Source organism: Neopelma chrysocephalum, unplaced genomic scaffold (assembly GCF_003984885.1).
Source record: "Neopelma chrysocephalum unplaced genomic scaffold, ASM398488v2 Primary Assembly neopelma1_72, whole genome shotgun sequence".
Classification (NCBI taxonomy): domain Eukaryota; kingdom Metazoa; phylum Chordata; class Aves; order Passeriformes; family Pipridae; genus Neopelma; species Neopelma chrysocephalum.
In genome coordinates, this window is record NW_020897732.1 from 8,299,391 (window position 1) to 8,319,189 (window position 19,799).

The window sequence follows — 19,799 nt, forward strand, 5'->3', positions numbered from 1 at the left end:
CCAAATATCCCACAACCCAATGGCATGACCAAGCACTGTTTCTGAACAGTTGACAATCTGTTTTCAATCTGTCAAGTGCCAATGAGAAACACCTGGAGACTTTTTTTTTTTTTTACAGGCCTTCTAAGACCTTTAAAAGTCTTTTTTTTTTTTTCCCAAGTTCAAGAACAGCAATACTTAAGAAAGCTGCTCTCCCACCAGGGTACAATACACTATCAGTAGACAACTCACCATTAACAACTGGTTTAAGATATACTAATGGTCTAGTTTTGACTCAAAGTACACACAGAAATAAGCTACATCAGACTACAAAAGTGATAAAAGAACCAAAGCATTCCCAGCTCACATCAGAAAAAGACACTTCTGGTGCTGGTCAGCAAATTATGGGTTATTGTTCCCAGCCTAAAATGTTTGCATGAGGCAAACTTAATTCAAACAAGAGCAACCAGACTATGCAACAAATAAATAAAATGCAGAAACAGTTCCCTTCCTGTGCTAAAAAGACACTGCTACACTGCTTCAGTGAGCCATGATGTGATGAGTATCTTTTGTGCCTAATGGTGTATGAAGAGTCAGAACAGCAAGAAGAAAATGTCTTGTAGAAAAAGCAGCTAATTCCATTTAATCCTATGTACTAACACAGCTCTTAACTGAAGTGTCTCCTCATCTGCCTGAGAGGAGAACTAAGGCAGGGAGAAGGACTGGCCAAAGAGAATCCCAGTCATAGCCACGCTGCATGAAGTTTCACCAGGAGTGACAGAAACAGAGTTGATCGGTGTTGAATCATGACTATGTGTTTTTTAGTACAACCACCCACCAGCTCATTACGAAAAAAAAAAATTGTGTCAAAGCTACAGCAAAGTCAAGGTTCTGGAATAGATATGTACAGTACTCTCTGACAATACCTTCATTTCTACATGCTCTTCACAAAATACGTAATATAAACAATGTTTAGAGTGAACTTTCCTGGTTAACTTTTTTGGTTGCCAGTCTGGGATATTTTTTGTACAGGGAATTTTAGCAAAGACTGGACACAGAGAATCACCAAGAGAAAAAGCTCCTGTTGGAAAATATCAGCAATTCAAAACTTCTGACGGGCCAAAGCTCCTGAAGGAGCACTTCCCAGCTGGACACCAGCTGTGGCATAGAAAGCCAGTACCGGATGTCAGAAACCAGCACAACTACAGCTTCCCTCCTCATGTCATGTCTGGTCTTTCTGGTTCATGTTCCTTGAAGCTTAAAACTAATGGCAAGTCAAATCCCTCGTGTGCTGCCCTAAGATCCTGGTGTAGTCTTGACAGAGACAACTCCCATTACATCCTTCCCCAAACACGGTGTCGAGCATCTCCTGACTCAGAGCCAAACCTCTGTACTAAAGGTCTATTCCAAGTGGTCCAACCTGAAATACCTTTTAACAAAGGGACTTACAGCTTCTCAAAATATGAAACTGTACAAATCTGCAAGCTTACCTCCCAAGAGACTGTATTTTCATATGAAAACTGGCTCTTTCTCTTTGTAATGCAGTTTAGTGGTGTCACAGCTATCTTTAGAAGGAAACTGGGCTACAAGATACTCTGTAACACCAACACTATATCAATATGAATTCTGCACTATAACATTTATGATGGCAGAAAAATTCTCCTTTGAGACTTAACAAGAGTGACAAGCAACATCAAATGCTGTGCTTTCGGGGTGTTCAGGAGGAAGCAGCACTCTTCTTCAACATACTATTTAAAAGTCTCCTGAGGAAAGGAAGAAACCTGTTCTGCAATTTACAAAGGCAATACTGTATTGCACGTTAGATCCAAATTATCCACAGTGAAGTAGGTAAGTATCTCTTCACCTTTTTGAGGATTTTATTAGAAACCCATAAAAAGTATTACCTGCATTTGGTTTGGTTGTCACCTTAAGTCCGTCTAGTTGCTAAGTGTGTCCACACGTGCCCTTGTATTTCACTTTTCCAGTAACCAAATATGCCCCAAACAGTTCAGCACAGCCTACCTCCTAACCCCCAAGCCATGAAATAGTCTGTCTCTACAGGGACCATCCTCACTGGAGGTCTGGGAGGACAGGGTTTATTGCTTGTTTTCAAAAAAGAAATTTTTCTGTGAAAATACTACACATTTTTCATAACCAGAATACTGACCCCCCTGCCATGGGCACGGACACCTTCCACTAGAGCAGGTTGCTCCAAGCCCCGTCCAACCTGGCCTCAAATACTTCCAGGCATGAGGCATCCAAAGCTTCTCCGGATAACCTGTTTCAGTGCCTTACCACTCCCACAGGAAAGACTTTCTTCCTAATATCTAATATCAATCCACCCTTCTTCAGTTTTAAGCCATTCCCCTTTGTCCTGTCACTCCATGCCCTTGTCCAAAGTCCCTCACCAACTCTCTTGCAGCCCCCTTTAGGTACTGGAAGGTGCTCTAAGGTCTCCCCAGTCTCTTCTCCTCTCCAGGCTGAACTGCCCCAACTTTCTCAGTCTGTCTTCATAGGGTAGGTGCTCCAGCCCCCTTATCAACTTCATAGCCTCCTCTGGACTTGCTCCAAGATTTTCTTACAGTTAAGAAATTAATGTCCATTTGTGAAGTATTTCCACAGTGAACTCTTGCAGGTTGTGGCAGGCAGAGTCCTTTTTCAACAGCATTTACACTAGTGCTGCTTCAAAGGTCTTGTCCATTTTGACATGGTACCTGGGAATTCAGACACCATGGCTTCTGCAGCTCCCTTATTCCACTTCAAATAGTGCTTCCTTCAAACAGTGGGGTACAAATAAACTGCAATGCCACTCTCCCACTTAAAAAATTATGGACCATATAGAGCAAGAGTTCCTGTATCCAGGGCTCGGTAAAGGGCTCCCTCAAGAACTTTTCATGTAAATGCCAAAATTCTTGGTGTTTGCAATTCCTGACATATTTAGATGAAAGGCGCTATAGAGCTTTCAAGTCAAATATTTTTAATTAAATTTGAACATACACACGCAAGTAGAAACAAGTACAAACATCAAGCAAACTTGATTGACAAGGTTACATTATCAAACAAGAATCATCTCTTTTTCCATACTTAGAACTCCATATTCATCTCACACTTCTCAGTTACTTGAAATATGAATAAAGTTGTCCATCTTCCATTTCATTTTTGCAATCCGACATTTTTTGTGACAGGCTTTTCAAACAAAAGAACTTGCCAACCCTTTTTTCAAGCTTTTTGTATGAAGCATTTCAGGTTTTCAGGAAATTAGGATGACAAATAAGATACTGCTTCTAATGCAACAGGGAACATCGAGTTTTTAATGTATTTATATCTATATATGTATTTATGAAAAAAATTCATTGTGCAGCCTTCCACAAAGACTGGTGTGCTCTTGGTGCAGTGTAAAAACCAGCATTTTCAGGCCTTTGGGACACACATCTCTCTGAGCATGGCAGCTTGTTTTCTGGCTAGAGAGAAATCATCCAACAACAACATAAGATGACCAAATGATATAGAGATTTTAAGATACTATAATTTCCTATAGAATCTCCAACTAAATGGAAGTAATGCAAAGCACATATTTCATATGATCTTAAGATATCTAAGGTTGCAGCTGGTACAAACCTGTTCTTCCAGGACTAAAACCACTCCGAATATATGGGCTTAAAGAATTCAATTCCATTTGGTACTAGAACTATTTACCAACAGACTGAGCACAGAGAGCCCAAAGACCACCACAAACAGTCAAGGTGTTAGAAAACATGACTCATCAAGAGAGAGTGAAGGATATCAGTGCCCAGAAACAGTTAAGAGATCTTGAAAAAGAGAGACAGACACAAAGAGATATAAATTCTTTCCCATCTCTCTTCAAGCAAAATACAAGTAGTCACAGATTCAAAATTACAGCAAGAAAATGTAGTTTGGTCACTAAGAAAATTCTCTTAAATGTACAGGTTTGATACTGGAATAGAAGGCCTAAGAAATCTACAATAACGAGATCTCAGAAAAAGGCTGGACAAATCTGTCAGGAATACTAGAGAGTTCATCCCCCCTTCAAGACAATACATTATTTCTACAGTCCTTTCACCCTTATTTTCTATAATTTTATGATCACATTTTGAAATGATTGGGGTGTTTCTTTTCTACACTCTACAATCTCACTGACCTTATTCTTACAGGTACCCTACAAGTGCCTGTATCAGAAATAGTGTGGTCAGTAGGACCAGGGAAGTGATTCTCCTCTTGTACTCAGCCCTGGGGAGGCCACACCTCAAGTACTGTGTCCAGTTCTGGGCCCCTCACTTGAAGAAGGACATTGAGGTGCTGGAGCAGGTCCAGAGAAGGGCAGAGAAGATGGTGAAGGGTCTGGAGTGCAAGTCCCATGATGAACAGCTGAAGGAGCTGGGGGTGTTTAGCCTGGAGAAGAGGAGGCTCAGGGGAGACCTCATCACTCTCCACAACAACCTGTAGCCAGGTGGGGGTCGGTCTCTTCTCCCAGGCAACCAGTGATAGGACAAGAGGACACAGTGTTAAGCTGTGCCAGGGGAGGTTCAGGTTGGATATTAGGAGAAATTTCTTTACTGAAAGGGTGATTAGACATTGGAATGGGCTGCCTGGGGTGATGGTGGAGTCACTGTCCCTGGAAGTGTTTTAAGAAAAGACTGGACGTGGCACTCAGTGCCATGGTCTGGTTGACATGGTGGTGTTGGGTCACAGGTTGGATTCGCTGATCTCAGAGGTCTTTCCCAACCTAATAGTTTCTGTGATTCTTTAGGACTGATCTCAGGCTCCTCAGCAAGCCAAACAAATCTCAGATGTTTTACTAGTAAAATATACCAGTATCAGTACTCAGCAAATACACTGGACTTCTATATCTGAAAACGAAACCTCTGACAAAATGCCACACAAAACAAAGCACACTGGATCTATCAAAAGATATTTGGGTTTCCATGGGGAAAAAGAAAACTGACCCAAAAAAACCCCCAAAAACCCAAAAGAATCAAAGTTCATATGCTAAACACTGCCTCACTTTCCAGGAACATAACATTTAAAAGAGTAATTAAAATGAAGAACTATTCATTGTACTGCCATTCCTGCATAAATTATATGAGTATTAGAAAGGGATGGGCAAATCAGTATTGGGAGGAAGGTGAAGGGTAGGATTTGTTTAAACAAAGAAAAAAAATCATCAACAGACAAAATCATTACTGACAGTACCAAACGTGTCACCTTGATACAAAGACTTAGTCTGACATACAAGAAATGCTGAATAATTTTCTACTTTTTTTCCTATAAATTAAGGCATCTTATGTATCAGGTAAACCAGACAAGTTATAATATTCTTGTAATTTAATTAGTAACTCTTACAACTCCAAAAGTAAAATCCTCTCACAAGAGAATATTGTGGAAACAGATGAAAGGCCATTTTACCTTCCAGGGACCGAGGGATATTTCTACTTGAAGGTCAGAGATCTCTGTAGTACTGCTGTGTCCAGCAACACAAATAGACAAACTCAGCCTGGTAAGGACACTGTTCTCAAGAAAAGAAACCATTCTCTTCTGACAGTATTTGTACACCACAGATCTCACACCAATACACCACACTCCTTAACTGTTAAACAAAAAACATCACTAGCAACACAAAACCATTTAAACCTGGTTCTACAGATGGTCCTACTAAATTAATAACAGTCCCTGCTACCAGCTTCTAGTTTGGTCTAGACAGAGTTAGTACAGGTCTGCATTAGATCAGCTTCCTCAACTGAGAGCTCTCCTATGGTGCTGTCCATGGTTGGCAGGATGGAAGAGACGGGACTTGCCAAGTCTCTACCAAAATGAATCCAATGAGATTCAAAAGGGAACCTGCATTGTGTCTACTCGTGAGTCATCTCACTTGTACAAGGGTATTCAAAACATCTCTGCACAAAAGAGCTCAAGAAAGGAGAAAAGGATTAGATGGAGAGCAAGGGCAGGGCTGCTTAGCTGCAGGATTGAGCCGGTGCACACAGGTAAGAGACACCAAGCATCCCTTTGGCCAAAGGCAGGGAATTGGAGGAAGCGCTATTACATGCTAAGGAGAAAGGCTCGGAAAAATGAGATTTGGCTTTTGCTTTATATATAGCGCTCAGGCAAAAGTTGGGAAAATAAATAAAAGCATGTGGCAGGACTAAACATTAGCAGTGGTAACTAACTATGATCTGTGATCGTGATAGTATTCAGAGTCCAAGCAGCTTTTAACTATTCTTTTAAATCCTGTCAAAAATGGATAAGAAGATTGGCTGCCCTGCCTTGCTGCTCAATTTATTTTTTTTTTCCTCGTGTGGTCAAAGAAACAAAGTCACAGATTCAGCTTGTCACTAACTGATTAAAAATTAATCAACTATCTTGATCAGTGCTAACAGCCAATTGCAATGCTTCCTCTTATTCTCACACAGATAAGGAAACTTAAAATGTCCATGGCAATATGAAAACAGTAACAAAGGCCACATGTAAAGAACCTGGTTCACCTCGCTAGAACCTCAGTACTGAAAGTTAAGAAGGACAGAGAAAATCTGCTTCTGTGCACAGAGGGGTTACACATACATTTAATGAAGCTAATTGCTCTTGCTTACCGTAAGACTTATCTGAAACATTTATGGTCTTCTAAAACAGAGCATTGTGATAATAACTATTTCATTGTGAATGCTGCTGTGGAGACTGATAACCATTTGTTATGAAGAGCTGTATACAGTTGTGACTGGCATTGTTTTGTTTCACCACATAATAAAAGAAATCGTGCATGACTGCTTTATTCAATTATTCATGACACACAAATCTGTCATACCTCTTGCAGGCCACTGGGATTTCTGCAGACATACTTATATATAAATATTTTTAGCTCAACAGAATCAATTTCTTTCAGCTTCTCACACTTTATTCCTCTGTACTTAAGTTACCACCTCTGAGGAATTAGAGCTGACAACAACCTGACATGCAGGATGTCTCTGTAGCCAATAAGGCCCTGAATGTTAATATTTTGAAAGACCTCATAGTCATTACGCAATTCACCATTTTAAGCACATTTAAGTTTTATGATCTGTAGAGAAACATTTACAAAAAGTAGTTAAGACTTCAGCATTTCAACTTCCTCTCTGTTTCTAAACGTAAAGCCTTAGCCTCCAAGGCCTTGTTCAGTCCCTGTTAACACACTGCTTGCTTCATTACAGATTACAGTTATGCAAGTTTGCCTAATTAATGCTCTGAATAATGTAAGAAGCATTCTTCCAGAAAAAAACCACCTCCAATGTGCTATATCAGATCCTCCTTTTCTCCTCAGCATAAACCTGACGACAGACCTCACACACTGATAATATGATCTCACTATGTCCCCTCATCACAGTTTGTTTAGAGCCCTAACAAATTAATTTCTCTTTTCATTAAGACAGAAGAAATTTGGTCGAGACTTTCTAACCAAAACCCCAGATCTTAAAGACGCACACTGCCCTCAAGACCAGCATTGTGAGTCTTCCACGACACCAGTGCTCAAGGGACACACTGCAGATAATAGACCCCTCATCAAAAGATAAGGAAATCTCATTTAGATGCACAAGTGAAATGGTAACATTTTAAACCCAACCTCTAACAGAAAACATCCCCCTCCAACATACTGATTAAATTGGTTTCACAACACGCTTCCCACGAAAGTAAAAACAATCCTCCCTTGAGTACAGAAACCACACTAACACCAACATCTGCACACAACTAATTTAGGTGGCTTCACCTACCAAATAAGCAGGTCCTAGCTTTTTAACCAAACCTTAATTAAATACAGCCACCCAAATCCTTTTCTCTGAGCAATTATCAGACTGACCTATCAACCTTAAGCAAAAGGAGCTCAGTTGAGCAGTCTTTCAGACTCAAATTACAACTTAATAGAATGGAGTATTATTTCAATGTGATTTCAGTGGTAACTGCCTGACAGTATGGCGTTACAGGAAACATTAATTTTTTTAATAACTGCTAATAAATTACAGTTCTGAAAATATAATATAAGGACTATTAGGTATGCTAAACCTGTTACTTCCCCCATCACCTTAGGCCCATTTTTTATTTTGGGATTACACAGAATCAAACACACAAAACCAAACCATGACAAGACACACATATGAGATGAGCCTTGGAAACTTACCCCTCCTGACAACTTAATCACCCTGACTTTGCTGCCGACATGAGGCCCATCACTACCACTGTTTGTCCGCTGCATGACAGTCCTTTTCACACCCGGTTTCTGCTCCTGGGGCCTGGCTGGTACCGAAGCCACTCGAGCCGTCTGTGTCGTGGGCAGCGACGCTGCAGCAGGTTTTGTCTGTAACACTTTCTGCAGCGCCTGAGGCTGACTCGGAGGAACTGTCCTAGTCTGCCTCAGCTGCTTCACCGGCTTCATCTGCTGTCCTTGATACTGCACATCCTCCACTCCGCTCTGGAGGAACTCTGTGGGTTTGGGTTGGATATTCGGAACTACTGTGTCTTGCTTTCTAACAAGGAGTCTGTTTTTCACGTTGTGCCTGGTGTGCAAGCCGGAGTGGGGTATGTAGGGGCTGCCGTTGGTAGGGAACTCGGAGGAGTCATCCTCGTGCTGCATGTAGGACTGCTGTGTGGAAGGTTGCTGCTGCTGCTGCTGTGCAAGTCTGTCCATCAGTTCTCTCCTTCTGGCACCAGCCTGCTGCTGCCGTCTCAGCTCCTTCTGCTTCAGAATTTCTTCTCTTAGACGCTTCTGCTCTTCTATCTTCAAACGATACAACCTAGTTTCTTCATCTTCCTACAAAGGAAAATGCAAATGAATTTATAAAATTCTAAACAGAATACCCAGCTTGGTAAAAACAACATTAAATTGTTGTTTCAGATGTTGTAAAGATGTTGTAACTCTGAAGAGCTTTTTAAATTATCCCTGATACCAAATCAAGGCTATTAGTGGAGTGCATCTGCTGCTAAGGTTTATTTGCTATTCATTACAGACAAACAGCTCAAATCTAGTTTAGGACTTAGATATACTACTTCCAAGACAGAAAAGCTTTAATACCACTTGACAAATCTGATCAGAATACTAAAAAAAAATAATAATACAAAAAAGTTTGACAAATTGGAACTAATTTAAAAGTTTCCAAAACCAATTAAACTATTAATATAATTCAAGATATCAAAATATGTTTCAAATAGAAGGTAACAATACAGAGGCAACCCACTGTCACACAGGTTTTATCTTGCTCTTTTCTGACAAAGTAACAAAAGGTAGGGTGGTAAATGACCTGAAAGGCCCTGATTAGAACTATTGATTTTTCTCACAGAATTTTCAGCCTGATCTCAAACTCATTTGTCACACAATAATTGGTTATAATGAACAGCACAAGTCAATCTCTCTGACCTTGAACTCATGCACTCTCTTCAGAATCAAAATGTTGCCAAATGCAGTGTTGGAATATTAATGGTATATAGAGAATGCCTTTAATATTCCAGCCCTGGGCCCCTGTGAAAGTACTACACACCATCAAATAACCTTTCTAAAGATTCTTCAACTCTGGCAGAATGAGTTCCTATGAAAAGCTGTGTAAAAATGACCAAGAGTCAAGGAAATGCAGATTCTCATCATCTTGGAAAAGACATCAAATGGCTCTTGCAATAATATCACATGCATTTTTCAAAATTAGGAAGCACGTTTTTTCATTATATTACTCCTTTTTCTTTTCAACCATTTGAAATATGAAGTTAAGACTTGTAGAGAATGCTTACAAATAGTAATGAGCACAACATTCTACTCAAGATATATTAATCACCACTAATAAAAACAGGCTCTATTAGTAAAGATACTTTGCATGTTGGCAAACGAACGCAGGAAGAATGCTGAAATATTTCTCAAAACCTGGGAGTCCGTTATGAACCTTTATGTATATTGTAGGGTGCAAATTGTTGTCAACACAACTGCCGGTTTTTGCACATATGGGACCCAAATGTGTGACTGTTGGTTTTGGGGGGTTTTTTTGTTTGTTTTCTTTTGTTTGGTTGGGTTTTTTTAATATTTAGAGTGCTTTTAATCATGGTGCACCCCAGAATCCTCCCCAACCCAAAGGATCTACGCAGATATAGAAGCCCAGCAGATTCATATCTGCACTTATAGAATCCAGACGCACAAATCCTGAACACGTGTTTCCTTCAGCTGTAACTGCTTCTTCCCTGAGCAGGTTTTGATAGGGATTATTCCCACAGTTACTGAAAAAACAGCTCCATGTCTCACATTAGAAGTCTAATTAGAAGCTTCTAATTAGAAGCCTAACCAAAACCCTAAGAAATGGCTAAATAAGACTCCAACAAAATTGGACTTACAAAATTTGTATTTAATTTCTGAATATGGGCTGTAGTCCAGGGATGAGGTCTAACACAGTTCTTTGCATGAGAATGCTCTATATACACTAAGTTCTGATCGATCTTTATACTTTTTGGACTATAATAGTGGTGATTAATGTCTAATCACAGTGACAACTAGATTAGAGGTCTGTGTTGACAGATGGTAACAGGAACATACCTCTACAGGAGGAAACACAAATATTTCATCTTATACTGACAACTGAAAATGCTGATTGTAGTAAAAAAAAAAAAAGGAATATGACCCTTATGAAATACAGTGAAATGTTAAGACCCTTAAAAATGGTTTGCATAGGATGAGAAAACACAGATAAGCTCTGGTTAGGAGGAGGATGTGCTGCTATGCAGATTCTGATGCAACTAATAAAGTTTGCAGTCATTTTCAGAGACACTAAATATCACAGTTATTGAAATTGTCAGAAGAGAAAACCCATTCCACTTAATGAATTAGTTTATTCACTTGCTTTGTTTTAGATCAGAATATCCTACAATTTATCTAAACAAGCTTGATGGATGTCATGAACCAGTTCCAGGTTTACCTTTGGAGGCAGCAGTGTATTTTTTTCCCCTCCTGTTCAATTGAGGTTGTCAATACCAGCACAAGTCTGCATGAGACCAGCACTTCTACCAGCTGCCCTTTATTATCAAGGATTTGCTTGCTCATCTGATCACCTAACAAGTTCTGAAGGTCTTGGGAGTTGCAGATTATGATGTGGTAAATTCAAAACACTAACTCAAAGGTTACACAGCAGCACAGAGATGTGCACTTTGCAACATAGTTAAATGAGTCTTGCCAGCAGCCAAGGAATGAACATCCTGAGGGACTCTGACTAATACGTCCCTGCAACAGTCCTTGGAAGATACATTGACTTCAACTGCATCAACATTGAACATAAAAGACAACTGACAAACTGTATTACTAACACATATGAAGTCAGAAGAATGCTTAGTAGAATATTCAGGCAACTTGATCTCAAATATAAACTTAAATTTTCTTTTCAGGAACTCAACTCAGGACATTAATAATGATCCTATGAAGTCAAGAACTTCTTAAAGGGTAAGGTTCAAAATCAAGGGCTGAGAGCCCTGAGGTTATATGACAACTGCAGATCAGTCTGTTAACAGGCTATAGGTAGACCTAAATCCTTCCCCTTCACAAGCAAGTTACTACCACTGTTAATTTCTCTATAAAATACCCTTGCAGCTAGAGGAAGACCAAACAACATAAAGGCCCTGTGACGATTAACAAAATATTTGCATTAGAAGTCAGGTTTAATTTGAATTAGTTGTACAATGACCCAACAGTACAGACTGAGAAGGGCAGCAAACTCTTCACCTGGATGAAAACAGGGGCAGTTAAATCCCCTCCTGCTCAGCTTTAACGGTACCTTATATACATTATACCAGAGAGTGGGGGTATACACATGATCTATAGTATATATAAATGACCTACAGCATGCAGTAAGGAGCTTCAGCATATATAACAGGCAAGAGGGTCAAGAGATGAAAACAACAGGCAATGCCTATTGCCAGTGATTTTCATCCCACTAGTTTAATAAGCCCAGAACAGATTTGTCCAACAAACAACAGCACTACCAAGAAAAAAAAAAAAGGTAAGGCAAGCAAGTATTCTGCCTACAAGAATCAACTGGGAAAAAGCAGATATCCTTCAAAACTCAAACTGTTATAATTTTCACATCCTGCATTTGGAAGCAACATTATCTGTGGGTGAAGAAGCAAAAAAAAACATAGAATACCTGTTTTCTTGGATAAACTATTAATGCTTCCCATGTTTTGTGTAGAAAGCTCCATAACATGAAGAAATAGTACATTGTATATAGTTCCTCCTTTTACAGGAGGCTGTAGACTACAAAAGGCCAGAGATGCAAATCAGTTCCCTTGGTTTTGTGAAGGTGGGTTTTTTCCTGCCAGGTTTTGAGAGTTTTAGTTTCATCTCGGGTGGGTTTGCTTTTCTGTTTTTCTAAGTGGAAATTCTCATCCATCTTTGAACAGCTCTTGAACACAGTTTCGCTGAGGTTTGAAGGGAAAACTGAGCCTTAGCTGTAGGTTTTTCTTCTGCCTTAAGGTCTAAGGCAGCTTTGATGGAAAGTACCAAAAGAAAATGTTGCAGGCTGCTTTTCTGAATCTAGCTGAAGAGTACTGTAAGAGAAGCAGGAGTCCTACATCCTTTTCCAGGGGAACCTAGAAAGGCACTGCTAACCGAAGAAAAGGCAGCAAAGACATGCTGTAAAACAAGGGATTAAACTTTCTACTGAAATTTAAGTCCTAGTATCAGTAGCTTGCTTTCTGTGTAGTGAAGAAAAAAAAAACAAACAAAGAAAAAACCAAATCTTTTCAGAGATGTGCAGGATTTATTACCAGTTAATAGAATTGAATGCTGAGTCATAAGAACCAGACACTGTAAGTGTTCTGGTTTGCTATCAAGGAACAAAAAAAAGAATGGGGCAACCAGTCTCACTTATGTCTCTCAGTAGAATGGGTGCAAGAAGAGAGTCAAAATGGTTCAATCTGTGGCATAAACACAAATCTATTCAGCAGGTTTGCCTTTATTTTATTCAGCTGTAACAATAAAAACATAAGAGGCTACAACAATTTTATCAAAAAATTCATGCCAAGTCTTTGTAAATGGTACAGCCAAATCCAAAGCACACAAAGGAGGGCAACGAGGATGGTGAAGGGCCTTGAAGGGAAGCTGTATGAGGAGCGGCTGAGGGCACTTGGTCTGTTCAGTTGGAGAAGAGGAGACTGAGGGGAGACCTCACTACAGTTTACAACTTCCTCTTGAGGGGAAGAGGAAGGGCAGGCACTGATCTCTGCTCTGTGGGGAACAGGGACAGGATCCGAGGGAATGGCCTGGAGCTGTGCCAGGGGAGGTTTGGGTTGGATATTAGGAACATGTTCTTCCCCCAGAAGGTGGTTGGGCACTGGAACAGGCTCCCCAGGGCAGTGGTCACAGCAGCAAGGCTGACAGAGCTCAAGAAGCGTTTGGACAATACCCTCAGGCACATGGCGTGACTCTTGGGGATGGTCCTGTGCAGGACCAGGAGCTGGACTGGATGATCCTTGTGGGTCCCTTCCAACTTGGCATATTCTGTGATTCTGTGAAATTGCATCACCTGGCTGCTTGTGTTCAAACCCACAAAGTATCCTAAATAAATATGTACACATCACACATTTCACATTGCTGATAAAATCAGCTCATAAACCTGAGAAAGGTATGAGACACACTACAAAACACAGGTGCTGTACCTCTTGGACAAGAGAGTGAAGAACAAGGTTACAAGTTACTTGAAGAAACACACTGCTCTCTTGCCAACTTCCAACTGGAAAAAAAACTATGATAAGAATCTTCTAAGCACAATACAGGACGCACCATTATAAAATCTCCTTTCTCCATTCTTCCCCTTCTTTAAACTCAAAAATGCTTAATACTGCCTTCATTCCTCTTATTCTAAGCTGACCTCAGCATGAGCACAATCAGGCCCACATCATCAAGACTTTCCATTTTCACTGAAAAACAATGTTTCAGACCAAGGATATACAAGTTTAAATCCTAGAGAGTAAGAGCTATTCTAAACAAGCATTTAAGGTCAGTATTTTGCAGCCTCACAGGACCACAAGCATTCCCTTAGTAAAGCAGAAATACAGTTTTTAATCTTCTAGTCACTCACATTGGAAACCTTTCAAATATCTATATTTAAGGTGAGCAAAACCTCTAATAGCCAATACTGCTATTTCATTTTTTGTGCTTCATGACTGATAGGGCACTCAAATATAGCCACTGATTCTTTGGGAAGAAAGATGCAAGGAAAATATTAATAATTTTCCAGTTGAAGACACTTGCAAAATAACCTGCCCAATTCAGTTATGAGCAATACAGCTAGAAAAGATGACAGAACTTAACTCTTTCTCATCTTCATAAAAAGCAAAAGAACAAGGTGAATTTAGGTAATTACAAGAAAAACACACAAAAAGACTGGAAAACATTACAATCTGGCTAAGGAGAGAAATGTAATAACCTACATTACAACACCAGTGAAGAATATGGTTAAATGCTTGGAAATGATCACTATTAGTGCACCAATCTTGTCTGTAGGAGTGACAATTAAGCACCATCAGTGAACAAGACCACTGCAGTGGCACAGCCAAAAATGGACAACTGCTATCACACTTTTTGCAGCACAAAGCTCTACTCCAGGTCTGCTTTGGAAGGAGAAGGATTCTGTGCATGCACACATTCCCACACTCTCCTAATTCTTGCCAAGTATGTACTTCTACAGCTAATAATAGGAAACACTAGGAGACATTTTTTTCCCCCAAGACAACTCTTTTTTGTTATCCTGCTTTGCAAAAACTTGCATAGAACAGGTATCAAACTGTTTTTCAAAGATAGTTTTGACCCAGAAACAAAAAGAAAGCTTGATTTGTAATACCCCAAGAATTCACATAAGTAAGATTAGTTGGTTTGATAACTACAAGGTTGTTAGAATAACATGTTTAAAACATAAAACGGAGAGAACAAGATGACTGCTCTGGGTTTTTTGTTTGGTTGGGGTTTTTTAATTCACTTGATTAAGAGGAATTAAAAAATATTCATACATTTTTCTTAACATTGCCAGAGATATTTCAGAACTAATGCCTTAATTTTCATATGACTACACTATAGAATAATTTCAGGATGTTTGAGATAGGGAGGCCCGTAGCTGATTTGCTTCAAGACTTACCTTACTAATGACCTAAAGACAGAGACTTCTCTGAGGCACATTTTCTGTGACTAAGATTATTCCAAGAGACCGAATTGAGGAGAAGGAGATTAAATACTTTTTCCAAAAAAGGTGACAATTAAAAGCTGAAAAAAGGATTATTTTTCTTTTTACTTCCATTGAAAAGCAAGTGCACAGGAGGTCAAACGCTGCTAGCTATGGGTTTCTTTTGTGCCTCATTTGTGGAAATTAGTTACGACCATCCCTAACACAAGAACAGGATGAAAAGGTAATCATGAGCAGCTTAGAAGGAAGACAGTATTACCACAATTAAAGCTTTCAATAGTTGTTGAAGAAAAACCTGGTCCATGAGACAAGATTCATGGTTAACTACAGCTATGAAGATTTACAGTTCTTCACAGAATAAGCTGATAAAGTACACAGGGTGCATTTAGTCATCATGATTGAGATTAAAAGCACCATCAGTGCAATCCTACCCACTCTCTAAAACTAACAGTGCTCATGGAGAGTCTTCTCTAGCTTCCAGGGAAATGGTCTTCTGTTCATACTACATAATCCAGTGGAGCTGAAAATGCTGGCATCTCTTTTTTTTTGATTGGGCAGAGTACTAGCAGAGCATCAGCAGAGCAAACAGCACCATTTTCCTCCAAAATGGAAAGCTTTAAAGCATCTCCTATTTTCCCTCACACGACAAGGTTTCATAAAAGAGAGATTTTCTTCTTCAAGAACAAGAAGTTCCGCGGATGATCTCCTGTGTGGACGCCCAAGGCCCTAGTGGAGACTGAACAGCCTAAAGGAAAACAGCATGAGGAAGACAGTCCTCCAAATACCCCCTTTTTTTCCTTTAGAGCCATACAGCATAAAAAATGAAAGAGAAGAGGCTTTCTGATTTAGAATATGATCATCTGAAAAAAAATCCTAATTCTATAAGATAAAAATGGGCAAAACGAGTATTTCAGAGGCTTGTATCACTGATGACCTTTACTCAAGCTCTGCCTTTTCATAGTAGAAATGACTCCTCCTCCTGCAAAACAGATTCACCACAGCCTTGCCAACCTTCCAGATATTTTTTGTCAATGGAGACTGTTTCTGCTATTGCACTAAAAGAGAAAAGTGCAATTCAGAAGGGAGGCCTCTAGTGGCACCAAAAATTATTTGTTGAACAACACATTAAGCGTGCTTACAATTCATAAGTCAGACTAGAAAAGTTTTTAAAAGGTGGGAGCTTTGTTTCTTGATTGTTTGGGTTTTGTTCTTTTGTTTAACAACAAAAACAACAACAAAATCCCTTACCTCTGGTTCAGATTTTCCCTCTGACTTTGCTTGGCCCACTGGTGTGATTGCTTTAGCTTTCATTTCAGGCCTTCCCTGGGAGTTTCCACCACCACCACCACCGACAGACTTGTTGGCAGACACGGTGCTGGTGATGGGTTTGACCTGAGCAGCTGGGGTGGAGTTTCGCCTGTTGTTGCTCATTTCCATCGCGTGGGACGGTGCTATCGGCAACTCGCGCAAGTTACTGTTCCTTGGAGCACTCGACTGTAGCTGCTGATTTGAACGCTTGACAATATTCTGTGACGGTGTACTCTGAAAAGCAGAAAGGAAAAAAAATTGCAGACTTCCACTACCAACCAGGCTAAAGTGTTTTTAGTTTCACATTTTTCTGATTTAGTAAAGTTTGGGGAAACAAGCTGTTTGAAGAGGCATAATATTTTCAATGTTAGAAGAAAAATCATAGAAATGAGAACATTTTAATAACCTTTTTTCTAATTAAAAGCAAAACTTAATCTCACTTTTTAAACACCATTCTCAGAAATTGGCTTCACTATGTGACTTACTTTCCTAATCAAAGCAATCATTCTGAACTATAGTCACATTGTCTTGAGCACTGCTACAGACTGTTGCGCTACCCTAACCTACCAAGGAACAGAATATGCTGTACAGGAGCAAACTCACAAGGCATGAGTGGCACTATCTGAACCAGAAAGCTGATTAGCAGTAGTACAGAGAGGCCTTCAACTTGAAAGACAGTGTCAGAGAACTGGGCTCGCACACAGTCACAGGCTACCAGCAGTTGTAAAGTTTTATTAAGCAAACCTATCCTTCAAAAGCCCTATATTGCTACTTCTTGGGCAACTGTAACATCTATTGGACCCAGGTGAAGAAGAACACTAAAGACTGGAGGAGAAAAGAAAAAGCAGAAGATACATGTTGTATTTTTCAACATAGATTATAAAATGACTAATGCAGAAAATAAGCAAGAAATTATGAAAGAAGGGAAGGGAATAAGTGTGACTGAAAAACCACGCTAGTGAGTTCTGAAACCTGTGCTTACATGCCTGCTACTCATGCAGAACTATGCAAGGCAACACTGATGTACGTGGTACTTACATGCCTTGGCTTCATTGGACCCTGTCGTGGCTGACACTGCATCCTGTTGTTATTTGGCTGCTGCTGCGTGGCCTGTATGTGAGGCCTGAACTGTGGCTGGTTCATGGGCATCAAGGGCTGTGGAGGCCCTTGGAGATGGTGATGGTGTTGCTGCTGCTGCTGCTGGTGATGGTGTTGCTGTTGCTGCTGGTGATGGTGCTGCTGAGGCTGAGGTTGTGGCTGAGGCTGTAACGGAGGATGCATGGGACCCTTCACATGAAGAAAAAGACTATTTTAGTTTCAAGGTAATAAACTCCTGAAGAAAAGTAGCTCCAGCCTCACCAATCCTTAAAACATCTGCTGGCAGCTATGAACCAGGTTAAACTAAAATTATACAGAGTGAAAAGCAGACTAGCAGAAGCAGTGCAAGGCTGTTCTACACTTAAACCTCTGTAAGCCAACAGCTGAAGTGGAAACAGACAAATGCAAGGGCTCCTGCCCTCTGTGCCCTTTTCTAATGACTTTTAAACTGGCTTTTTGTTCTTTTGGAGGTTTATTATTTCCCCCCCCTTCGGCATCAGCCGACTTGAGCGTTTCCCTGCGTTCAGAACACAAACACCGTGAAAGGATCCCGCACAAAACATTTCCCTGCTTCCCGCAGCCCCGCACGCAGAGGGCGGTGCCGGCAGAGGGCGCTGCCGCCCCGCGCTGCCCGGGATATCTCGGGATATGGGATCTTGGGATACGGCAGCGCGGAGCAGATCCACCGCCTTCCAGGCACGGCGACAACAGCGTCACATGTCTATCCACCTCCCACCTGCACGCCCGAGTCCCTCGGTTTGGTTCTGTGACTCCTCTGAGCCCGTACCTGCATGCTGGGCTGCGTGTGCGGGGAGAGGAAGGGCTGTCCCGGCGCCTGCAGGAACTGCTGCCGCGGGGGTATGAAGGGCCGCGGGTTGGCCGAGCCAGGCTGGTTGAAGTGGAGGATCCCCACCGGACCCTGGGGCTGCATGTTGGGCCGCACGGGCCGCTCCCTGGGATACACGGGCTGCTGTCCCTGCTGGCTGAAGGCGGGCCCGGGCTGGCTGAACGGCATCGGGCTCTGCGCAGGGACCGGGTGGGCGCTGTTCAGGAGCGGCGGAGGGGGTGGCGGTGGGGGGCTCCGCTGCTCAAACAAGGGATGACCTGGGAACCTTGGATCTGCAGGAATCAGATAAGTGATTAAATTACAACCTCCCCGTGACACATTTTGGAAACATAGAGCTCTATTTTATCGTTTTGTAAAAGTAACCTAAAATTTGCAGAATGCAAAACTATATGGGATGTTTTCATTTTAAGAGCTACCCTCAAGGTTATGTTTCTCTTGCTCCTGCCAGTTGTATATAAAAGGAATTGATCCTTGCAAGACCAGCACAACTGGTACTTTGCTGGAATCAGCAATACCTTTTTGAAATTCTACTTTAATAAAATCAATGAAGGATTATAGTTTAAACCACACAAGAACTCATGAAACATTGATACCATCTGCTGACCAGACATTTAGCAATTTTTTACATATTGTATGTGTGTAAAATGTCTGTATATATATACACTGTAAACGTATACATTATGTGTCTGTAAACATATATATTAAATATATACACAAAACATATATATGGTATAAACATGCACTTAACTATCTGTTTTGTTTTCTGGGTTGTATCATTCTAGTTAACCTTGAGAAATTTCTTACACTGCACACACAGTCCAGGCAGTTTAAAAAGAGTTACTAGTGTAAACTCAAGTGTATGGAGAGTACTCATTACCTGAGATATAACAAAGTGCAGCATTTTTAATGTAATAATCACTTAGATATTAATTTTTTTGTATCTGTATAAATATCCAGTCATGGCAGTTACAGATGAGAACATACAACTACATTAAAAAAAGTTAAAAGATACCAGACAACCAGAACTTTTGGCATGTACCAGTCTGGCTACATCAAACAGGACCTTCCAGGTTCCAGGTTCTTCCGAACTCTTCATGGTGTGGGATATACACTCCCACTGCAGAGTCACTTTACAAAAACTGGATTTGGGGATTTTGTCTCTTAATGGGAATGAAAATGCTTACCTGCTATGAAGAAAGGATCTCTGTCCTGAGGAGGTGGAGGAGGGAGTGGTGGTGGTGGTGGTGGTGGCCCTCTCCACTGGTCCTGGATTGGCAGCCTTGGGGCTTGGGAGAAATTAGTAGGAACTGGTCCGGGCGTATGCTGCTGGAAGTCTGGAGGGCCCTATTTAATAAGGCAGAATCAAAATTAAGACTACCATCCAGAAA

General features: G+C 40.7%; 1 protein-coding gene across 1 annotated transcript in view; it reads right to left on the bottom strand.

Moving 5' to 3' along the window:
- RBM33 (RNA binding motif protein 33) overlaps window positions 1–19,799 on the bottom strand; it is a 104,020-nt gene that overhangs the window by 24,634 nt on the left and 59,587 nt on the right. Inside the window, exons 11-15 of the mRNA XM_027686791.1 lie at window positions 19,596–19,755; window positions 18,352–18,683; window positions 17,505–17,753; window positions 16,395–16,700; window positions 8,141–8,770 (exon numbers count right to left, since the gene is read on the bottom strand). Of these exons, the coding sequence (XP_027542592.1) occupies window positions 8,141–8,770; window positions 16,395–16,700; window positions 17,505–17,753; window positions 18,352–18,683; window positions 19,596–19,755 (1,677 nt within the window). The remainder of the gene's footprint in view (window positions 1–8,140; window positions 8,771–16,394; window positions 16,701–17,504; window positions 17,754–18,351; window positions 18,684–19,595; window positions 19,756–19,799) is intronic.